The sequence below is a fragment of the Anomaloglossus baeobatrachus genome, chromosome 6 (assembly GCF_048569485.1).
Source record: "Anomaloglossus baeobatrachus isolate aAnoBae1 chromosome 6, aAnoBae1.hap1, whole genome shotgun sequence".
NCBI classification, from domain to species: Eukaryota; Metazoa; Chordata; class Amphibia; order Anura; family Aromobatidae; genus Anomaloglossus; species Anomaloglossus baeobatrachus.
The window spans coordinates 523,324,510-523,335,357 of record NC_134358.1 but is presented as its reverse complement, the minus strand read 5'-3'; the positions used below and the strand labels follow the sequence as shown (position 1 = coordinate 523,335,357).

Here is a 10,848-nt window from a genome sequence, read left to right as displayed (position 1 = left end):
AAAAAACAGTTTTTGCAGCATTTCAGTGCGTTTTTGCCGCGTTTTTTGGGTGGGTTTGTGCCCATGCATTTTTTCACTATATTCAATGGAAAAACGCAGGTCAAAAACGCAGAAAGAATTGACATGCTGCTTTTTTTCTGCAACCAAAAGTGCAAGGAAAAAAGAAGCAACGTGTGCACAGCATTTCTGAATTCTCATAGACTTTGACGGGGATGGAAATGCATGCAGTTTAGGGCAACAAACTGCATCCAAAAACGCATCAAAAACTGCACTGTGCGCACAGGGCCTTAGGCTTTTTTTTTTTTTTAAATAGCTTATTATTGTTTTAGTATTTTTTTTATTTTAACTAATTATTTTTTTTCTACTTCACATATTTCCCCTGCAACTTGGGATGGTAAATTTAAAAAAAAAAAAAATACATTTCTACCTCCTCTTGCTGGTGCTCAGATATTTTTTTTTTTACATGACTGCAAAATAAAGTCTTTTACAGGCCCCAGCAAAAACACACATGGACCGTCCGCCACCGTGGGATCTATTGAAGCTCCGTTTTAATCCATTAACGTTGGAAACAGAAACCTTGTGTAGATATGATCCAATCTGCACGTATTGTGCCAAAGATCTAAAGTGTTGGGTACAGACTGGAAGTATTTTTCTAGATCCTTGTTTTACAATTTTACCCCCATATTTTGCACTTTCAATACAAAGCGGCTTGTCTTAACACTTTTATGCAAAACATAAATGCAGAATTTGATCGCTGTTCCTTCAATTCCTCCGGATAAAGTCATTTTTTCTCCTTCAGTTACTGACATTCATAATCCGCAGTGGCCGGCCCGCGTACAAGGTTAAAATATCCAGCGAAGGCGCCCAGGTCAATGGATAGAGATCGCTGTCTTCTCAGCAGCTCAGACTCCTCGCTTGTGCATAAGGAACAATCTATAGAGCAAAAATAAAAAGAAAGTGTCAAAAGTAAAAACAACACTTGACATAAATAGATGAAACTGTCTCCATAATGGTCAAAATATTTTTTTTTCGTGTGTACGGTTACCCTTTCCCCTTAATACTCCATAAACACAGTACTGGTTAAAGTTAAAGGGAGCTTGTCACCAGGTTTTTGCAATCTAATCTAAGAGCAGCATAATGTAGGGGCAGAGATCTTGATTCCAGAAATGTGTCACTTACTGGGCTGCTTAGTTTGGTTTTCATAAAATCACTGTTGGGGCTCACGCGCACGTTTCGTAATAGCATGCATTTACGCTGCGTATAGCACTGCAGCGTCAATGCATGCGTCCTGCGTCCCCTGCACAATCTATGAAGTGTGCACGATACATGCGCACGTTGCTTTTATGAACGCAGCGATTTGGGTGCTAAAATTTTGACCCAAATCCGTGCGTTCATAAAATTATTCCGTGCGCTATGGATGCAGCTCCCACTCTGTCTATGGTGGGGGCAGCAGCCAAAATGCATGAAATCGGCTTTTTTTCTACAAAAAAAGCTGCATCCAGTATGCAGTGTTTCTGCAGCGATTTGACACTCACGTGTGCTGTCAAATCGCTGCAGAATATTCAGCAGTTACGTGCACATGAGCCCTTAATCAGCAGGAGATTATGATTACAGGACTACTTGGCGTGCTGCAGGTAGTCCAGCATGTTCATGAACTCTGTATAACTGCTAGATCTGCAGCAGAGAAAACATTGATCTTATCAAAATGACAGCAAACAGCTCAGTAAGTGACACATCGCTGGAGTCAGGGTCTCTGTCTCCACATTATGCTGCTCTCAGATGGGGGAGCAAAAATCTGGTGACAGATTCCCTTTAAGGAATTTTCACTTGAAGTGGATAAACATTGTCTGCACCAGCGGAAAATCCACAGTATGTTCAAGTAAACATATTGTATGAGATTTTATAAAATATAGTTTGTTTTCCCCCACCCCCATGTAGAAGTACTTTTAAAGGGAATCCGTCAGCAGATATTTGCTACGTAAACTGAAGCCAGCATGATGCAAGGGTTAACAGAATTCAGGGAAGCCTGGCTTGTCAAGGTCAGATCTGTTGTTTATTTGATTTGTTTGTTTAAGCAGCAATACACTTATCATTGTAGGACATCACTGGAATCAGGGTCTCTGTCCCTACAATATGCTTCTCTCCGATGAGGGAGCAAAAACCTGGTGACAGATTCCCTTTAGTCTATACTCACAATTGAAGGGGTAACTGCTGCTTTAAAGGTTTTCCAGGCTGAGCAAAATTTTTGCAATCACTAGTTGCTGAGGATTGCGAAATCTTGACAGTGTGCAATGTGCACACATTAGGAATCCACTCTATTGCCAGTCGGCACATGACGGCCACTCAAGCCAGCAACAGAGGGGAATCCTGCGGAGGATACAAGGTTAATCTCATGTCCTGTTCAGCTGCTAAGAGGCCTTGCAATCCTTTGTCCTGCTGAAAACATGGCAAAGGGGGGGGAGGCTCCTGCTGCAGGTAGTTGTTAACTTCCCATGTGTAGCTGTAAAGGAAGAAATCTAAGAGACAAACTATCTCCAGAAATATGGGCAGGTGGAAGAGATTTTTTTTATACAGGGGGTCCCTAATATCTGGATACATAGGAAATGTCTTACTATAATTAATTATGGTGCAGTGTGGTTTGTGGAAAGCTCATATGTGTTGGCACCATTCTTGTTTGATGAACATGTTCATCAAACAAGAATGGTTCCCAACACATATGAGCTTTCCACAAACCACACCATAAGTTATTATAGTAAGAGATTTCCTATGTGTCCAGACATTAGGGACGCCGTCTATAAAGCAGTCAGGAAGTCTTTCACCTAAACGGTCAAGTTGGGGCATTACCTGATCTCTCTGCAAGATGAGATCTCCTCACCAGCTGAGACGATCTTGCCATACGAAGAGATCAGGTAATGCCGAAACTTGAACGTTTAGGTGAAAGACTTCCTGACTGCTTCCATCAGGATGGCGCCTCTGCCCATCACCACACTGGTAAGAGATTGGCGGAATGACAGTTTCCATAACTGGATTGGAAAAAGAGCAGGATAACCAGCATTTTTCATAAAAAAAAAATCAATAACAAAACACAATATAATTCTCCTGTAATCGGATACAATTATTCTCCACTTCTTTCATTGCTTCCAGTAAAACTTAATGTTAAACTGTCGGTGATGCAGCCGATAATAGATAGAGGAAGTCGTGCTCACAAGTTCCTCTTTTCAGCTGCACAAAATCCACTCCCGGGGAGCAGTTCTCCATTTCTGTTACAAAGACTTAATTAAAAAGTGGAAAATTTAGTTTCTGGGGGAAAAGATCAAGGATGAGTCTCCAGAAAATATGCAAATATATGTTCTACCGCTGTAAGATAGGAGCTATTTTGCTGATAAGATACGTTTACTGTGTCTGAGGGTAGGTTCACACCACCATATTTTCGGTCCGAGAAAAAAAACGGACATCACGCAGGCAGCATTAGGTCCAATGTGATTTAACCGGGTTGCTTTGATGAGTATTTTTTTTTCCACTGACTGAATCTGCATGTGAGAAAAATTTAATCTCTGCACTAGTTTCTTCCATGTCAGGTCAGACTCGCCCATTCAAGACAATGGGTGCAAAGAAAAAAACGGATCCCATACATAACATCTATGGAGCATCCATTTTTTTTGCGTTCACAGTGTAATTCTTTAACATAGGAGACTGTAAATGATTTGGTAAATTATTAATAGCTGATGCTGTAAAAATATTAGTATTGCACAAGGATGACAAGCGTGGAAAAAAAAAAATTGTCTGAGTTTTCTGGATGAAAATTTGATTTTTTTTTTTATATGCTCACCTAAGGTCAGTGTCAAGCGGTCGACATCAGGACCTCCAGCATTCATACAGAACTTAATTCCTCATAGGCTCCTGTGGTGGTTTAAAGACGTTTTCCACTACTAATGTGACCCCCTTTTATTTGACCTAACTTTTCCTAACTATTTTTCGCTTTATAAGACGCACCGGATTATAAGACGCACCCCAAATTTAGAGATAAAAAAGGTAAAATAAAAATTGGGTCCGTCTTATACTTCCGGTGTTGTCTTACCGGAGGGGGGCAGCAGTAGTGGTGAAGCAGGTCACAGGAGGCAGAGGTTCTGCTGGCACACGCGGTGGGTCAGTGGCTGCAGGTACGGCGGCGTCCATGGCGGCAGGCGCGGCGGGTCAGTGGCGGCAAGTGCGGCGGCGGCCGTGGAGGCAGGCACGGTGGCGTCCGTGGCGGCAGGTGCGGCGGGTCAGTAGTGGCAGCCGCAGGCGAGGCGGGTTAGTAGTGGCAGTGGCGGCGGTCGAGTGGTGCAGCAGATTGGTGCGGTGAATGTCCCAGTGTGTCCACGGTCCCGGTTCAAATTATGGCGCCCGGAGCGGCGCGTTCGCAGATGGAGCTCTCATCCAAGAGCTTCGTCTGCGCACGCGCTGTCTCCCAGCGCCATCATTTGAAACTGGGACCGTGGACGCACTGGGAAACCTGCCGCACAGCTGCTCACCCGCACAGAGAGGCAGCCGGCACCGACAGGCACCCGGCTGCCGCCCACATGCAGGTACAGGCACCCGGCTGCCGCCCACATGCAGGCGCAGGCACCCGGCTGCCACCCGCACACAGGCACCCGGCCGCCCGAACGCACCAAATCGCCGCACAGACAGGCCCCCAGGTAAAGCTATATTCGGATTTTAAGACGCACCCCTCATTTTCCTCTTAAATTTTTGGGAGGAAAAGTGCGTCTTATAATCCGAAAAATACGGTAACACTTTCCTAATATACTTCTGCTATCTACTCTACTCCTGTAATCTTATAGATAAGAAGCTAGGAAAAACTTGAAAAATGTTGTTGTAGCTTTCATCCTTCTGGTCTGGAGATCGGACTCAAACCAACTAGGCAAGGCATGCGACTGGTGGGGGTTGAGAGGAGAGTGAAGTGTGATTTTGGCATGCGTCCCAGACTGCTGTCACTCACAGAGCAGCACCCCACCCCCATCAGGGACATGCCTGGCTCAATTGGTCCAATTCCGATCTGCAGCCGGACGGCTCAAACCTACTGTAACAAGTTATTTACGAGCCTCTTAGATATCAGCTTACAGGAGCAGAGTAGATAGCAGAAGTATATAAGGAAAGTGTTAAGGCTACTTTACATGCTGCGACATCGCTAGCGATCTCATTAGCGATGTGAAATTCTAGATCGCAAGTGCGATCTTTTGAGGTCGCACATAGGTCATTTGACGCAAGTGCGATCTCAAAAGATCGCACTTGCGATCTAGAATTTCACATCGCTAATGAGATTGCTAGCGATGTCGCAGTGTGTAAAGTAGCCTTTAGCTAGGAAAAGGTAGGATAAAAGAAAGGGGATTACATTAGTAGTGGAAACTAGGAAGTGCAGGCAATTTTTCTAATCTCATAGTCTGAGCTGGTGCATACTGAATATGACATACAATATCTAAAATAACAGTTGCACTCAAGTAAAGGGAAGGAGAAAAAACGAGTATGTAGATGGTGAACATTAGAATATGAATAAGCATTACAGCCAAAAAAACATGAAAATGTATTTTTTGAAAAATATGAGTTACTTAGCAAATAAATGTGGCCAAATTTATATGTGCCAAGATACCACATCAAGGTGTAACTAATACAGTTAGGTCCAGAAATATTTGGACAGTGACACAAGTTTTGTTATTTTAGCTGTTTACAAAAACATGTTCAGAAATACAATTATATATATAATATGGGCTGAAAGTGCACACTCCCAGCTGCAATATGAGAGTTTTCACATCCAAATCGGAGAAAGGGTTTAGGAATCATAGCTCTGTAATGCATAGCCTCCTCTTTTTCAAGGGACCAAAAGTAATTGGACAAGGGACTCTAAGGGCTGCAATTAATTCTGAAGGCGTCTCCCTCGTTAACCTGTAATCAATTAAGTAGTTAAAAGGTCTGGGGTTGATTACAGGTGTGTGGTTTTGCATTTGGAAGCTGTTGCTGTGACCAGACAACATGCGGTCTAAGGAACTCTCAATTGAGGTGAAGCAGAACATCCTGAGGCTGAAAAAAAAGAAAAAATCCATCAGAGAGATAGCAGACATGCTTGGAGTAGCAAAATCAACAGTCGGGTACATTCTGAGAAAAAAGGAATTGACTGGTGAGCTTGGGAACTCAAAAAGGCCTGGGCGTCCACGGATGACAACAGTGGTGGATGATCGCCGCATACTTTCTTTGGTGAAGAAGAACCCGTTCACAACATCAACTGAAGTCCAGAACACTCTCAGTGAAGTAGGTGTATCTGTCTCTAAGTCAACAGTAAAGAGAAGACTCCATGAAAGTAAATACAAAGGGTTCACATCTAGATGCAAACCATTCATCAATTCCAAAAATAGACAGGCCAGAGTTAAATTTGCTGAAAAACACCTCATGAAGCCAGCTCAGTTCTGGAAAAGTATTCTATGGACAGATGAGACAAAGATCAACCTGTACCAGAATGATGGGAAGAAAAAAGTTTGGAGAAGAAAGGGAATGGCACATGATCCAATGCACACCATATCCTCTGTAAAACATGGTGGAGGCAACGTGATGGCATGGGCATGCATGGCTTTCAATGGCACTGGGTCACTTGTGTTTATTGATGACATAACAGCAGACAAGAGTAGCCAGATGAATTCTGAAGTGTACCGGGATATACTTTCAGCCCAGATTCAGCCAAATGCTGCAAAGTTGATCGGACGGCGCTTCATAGTACAGATGGACAATGACCCCAAGCATACAGCCAAAGCTACCAAGGAGTTCATGAGTGCAAAAAAGTGGAACATTCTGCAATGGCCAAGTCAATCACCAGATCTTAACCCAATTGAGCATGCATTTCACTTGCTCAAATCCAGACTTAAGACGGAAAGACCCACAAACAAGCAAGACCTGAAGGCTGTGGCTGTAAAGGCCTGGCAAAGCATTAAGAAGGAGGAAACCCAGCGTTTGGTGATGTCCATGGGTTCCAGACTTAAGGCAGTGATTGCCTCCAAAGGATTCGCAACAAAGAAGGGAATTTTGTTACTTACCGTAAATTCCTTTTCTTCTAGCTCCAATTGGGAGACCCAGACGATTGGGTGTATAGCTACTGCCTCCGGAGGCCACACAAAGTATTACACTAAAAAGTGTAAGGCCCCTCCCCTTCTGCATATACACCCCCCGTGGGATCACGGGCTCCTCAGTTTTAGTGCAAAAGCAAGAAGGAGGAAAGCCAATAACTGGTTAAACAAATTCAATCCGAAGGAACATCGGAGAACTGAAACCATTCAACATGAACAACATGTGTACCCGAAAAAACCAAAAATCCCGAATGAAACTGGGCGGGTGCTGGGTCTCCCAATTGGAGCTAGAAGAAAAGGAATTTACGGTAAGTAACAAAATTCCCTTCTTCTTCGGCGCTCCATTGGGAGACCTAGACGATTGGGACGTCCAAAAGCAGTCCCTGGGTGGGTAAATTAATACCTCAAGTTAGGGCCGTAAAACAGCCCTTCCCTACATGGAGGCAACCGCCGCCTGCAGGACTCTTCTACCTAGGCTGGCATCCGCCTAAGCATAGGTATGCACCTGATAATGCTTGGTGAAAATGTGCAGACTCGACCAGGTAGCTGCCTGGCACACCTGCTGAGCCGTAGCCTGGTGCCGTAATGCCCAGGACGCACCCACGGCTCTGGTAGAATGGGCCTTCAGCCCTGATGGAACCGGAAGCCCAGCAGAACGGTAGGCTTCAAGAATTGGTTCCTTGAACCATCGAGCCAGGGTGGATTTGGAAGCCTGCGACCCTTTACGCTGACCAGAGTCAAGTACAAAGAGTGCATCCGAGCGGCGCAGAGGCGCCGTGCGGGAAATGTAGATTCAGAGTGCTCTCACCAGATCCAACAAATGCAAATCCATTTCATATCAATGAACTGGATGAGGACAAAAGGAAGGTAAGGAGATATCCTGATTGAGATGAAAGGGGGATACCACCTTAGGGAGAAACTCCGGAATCGGGCGCAGCACTACCTTGTCTTGGTGAAACACCAGGAAGGGAGCTTTGGCTGACCGCGCTGCTAGCTCGGACACTGTCCGAAGAGATGTGACCGCTACCAGAAAGGCCACTTTCTGTGAAAGTCGAGAAAGTGAAACATCCCTCAGAGGCTCGAAGGACGGCTTCTGGAGAGCAATTAGTACCCTGTTCAGATCCCATGGGTCTAACGGCCTCTTGTACGGAGGGACAATGTGACAAACCCCCTGCAGGAACGTGCGTACCTGAGGAAGTCGTGCTAGGCGCTTCTGAAAGAATACAGACAGCGCTGGGACTTGTCCTTTAAGGGAGCCGAGCGACAAACCTTTTTCCAAACCAGATTGCAGGAAGGAAAGAAAAGTAGGCAATGCAAATGGCCAGGGAGACACTCCCTGAGCAGAGCACTAAGATAAGAATATCTTCCACGTCCTGTGGTAGATCTTGGCAGACGTCGGCTTCCTAGCCCGTCTCATGGTGGCAATGACGTCTTGAGATAATCCTGAAGACGCTAGGATCCAGGAGTCAATGGCCACACAGTCAGGTCCAGGGCCGTAGAATTCAGATGGAAAAACGGCCCTTGGGACAGTAAGTCTGGCCGGTCTGGTAGTGCCCACGGTTGGCCGACCGTGAGATGCCACAGATCCGGGTACCACGACCTCCTCGGCCAGTCTGGGGCGACGAGGATGGCGCGGCGGCAATCGGAGCTGATCTTGCGGAGCACTCTGGGCAACAGTGCCAGAGGGGGAAACACATAGGGTAGCTGGAACTGCGACCAATCCTGAACTAAGGCGTCTGCCGCCAGAGCTCTGAGATCGTGAGACCGCGCCATGAAAATCGGGACCTTGTTGTTGTGCCGAGACGCCATTAGGTCGACGTCCGGCATCCCCCAGCGGCTACAGATTTCCTGAAACACGTCCGGGTGCAGAGACCATTCCCCTGCGTCCATACCCTGGCGACTGAGGAAGTCTGCTTCCCAGTTTTCTACGCTCGGGATGTGAACTGCGGATATGGTGGATGCTCTGTCTTCCACCCACATCAGAATCCGCCGGACTGCCTGGGAGGCTTGCCGACTGCGTGTTCCGCCTTGGTGGTTGATGTATGCCACCGCTGTGGAGTTGTCCGACTGAATTCGGATCTGTTTGCCTTCCAGCCACTGCTGGAAGGCTTGCAGGGCAAGATACACTGCCCAGATTTCGAGAACATTGATCTGAAGGGTGGACTCTTGCTGAGTCCACGTACCCTGAGCCCTGTGGTGGAGAAAGACTGCTCCCCACCCTGACAGACTCGCGTCTGTCGTGACCACCGCCCAGGATGGGGGTAGGAAGGACTTTCCTTTTGACAATGAGGTGGGAAGAAGCCACCACTGAAGAGAGTCCTAGACCGTCTGAGAAAGGGAGACGTTCCTGTCTAGGGACGTCGACTTCCCATCCCATTGGCGGAGAATGTCCCATTGCAGTGGACGCAGATGAAACTGCGCGAAAGGGACTGCCTCCATTGCTGCTACCATCTTTGCTAGGAAGTGCATGAGGCGTCTTAGGGGGTGTGACTGGCCTTGAAGGAGAGACTGCACCCCCGTCTGTAGTGAACGCTGTTTGTCCAGCGGAAGCTTCACTATCGCTGAGAGAGTATGAAACTCCATGCCAAGATATGTCAGCGATTGGGTCGGGGTCAGAATTAACTTTGAAAAGTTGATGATCCACCCGAAACTCTGGAGAGTCTCCAGCGCAACGTTCAGGCTGTGTTGGCATGCCTCTTGAGAGGGTGCCTTGACAAGTAGATCGTCCCAGTAAGGGGTCACAGAGTGACCCTGAGAGTGCAAGACTGCTACCACTGCTGCCATGACCTTGGTGAAAACCCGTGGGGCTGTCGCCAGACCGAAGGGCAGGGCTACGAACTGAAGATGCTCGTCTTCTATAACGTATCCTAGCAAACGCTGGTGCTCTGGAGCAATCGGCACGTGGCGATAAGCATCCTGATGTCTATTGATGCTAGGAAATCTCCTTGAGACATTGAGGCAATGACGGAGTGGAGGGATTCCATCCGGAACCGCCTGGTTTTCATGTGCTTGATGAGCAGTTTTAGGTCCAGAACGGAACGGAAAGAGCCGTCCTTTTTTGGCACCCCAACCAGATTGGAGTAAAAACCGTGACCTTGTTCCTGCAGAGGAACAGGGATTACCACTCCTTCTGCCCGCAGAAGAGCATCGGCTCGGTCGGTAGGTGGGGAAGTTCTGAAGAATCGAGCCGGAGGACGAGAACAGAACCCTATCCTGTACACGTGAGACAAAATGTCTCTCACCCACCGGTTTTTGACCTGTGGCAGCTAAATGTCGCCAAAGCGGGAGAGTCTGCCACCGACCGCGGATGCGGAGAGAGAGGGCTGAAAGTCATGAGGAAACTGCCTTGGTAGCGGTTCCTCCGGCTGCCTTCTTTGGGCGTGATTGAGCCCGCCAGGAATCTGAGCCCCTCTGAGCCTTTTAAGTCCTTTTGGACGAGGAAAACTGGGACCTGCCCGAGCCTGGAAAGGACCGAAACCTCGACTGTCCTTTCCTCTGTTGGGGTTTGTTTGATCTGGGCTGGTGTAAGGAAGAATCCTTACCCTTGGACTGTTTAATGATTTCATCCAATCGCTCACCAAACAGTCTGTCACCAGATAATGGCAAACTGGTTAAGCACTTTTTGGAAGCAGAATCTGCCTTCCATTCCCTTAACCACAAGGCTCTGCGTAAAAACCACGGAGTTGGCGGACGCCACTGACGTACGGCTCGTAGAGTCCAGGGCAGCATTAATAGCGTAAGTCGCAATGCAAACATT

The 10,848-nt window shown here is 46.9% G+C and overlaps 1 protein-coding gene across 2 annotated transcripts in view; it reads right to left on the bottom strand.

The window, feature by feature from the left end:
• Positions 1 to 395: 395 nt before the first annotated feature.
• MAP3K8 (mitogen-activated protein kinase kinase kinase 8) overlaps positions 396 to 10,848 on the bottom strand; it is a 106,425-nt gene continuing 95,972 nt past the window's right edge. For both annotated transcript variants that reach the window (XM_075315519.1, XM_075315518.1), the window contains exon 8: positions 396 to 933. In XM_075315519.1, coding sequence (XP_075171634.1) covers positions 800 to 933 — 134 coding nt within the window. In that variant the 3' untranslated portion in view covers positions 396 to 799. The remainder of the gene's footprint in view (positions 934 to 10,848) is intronic.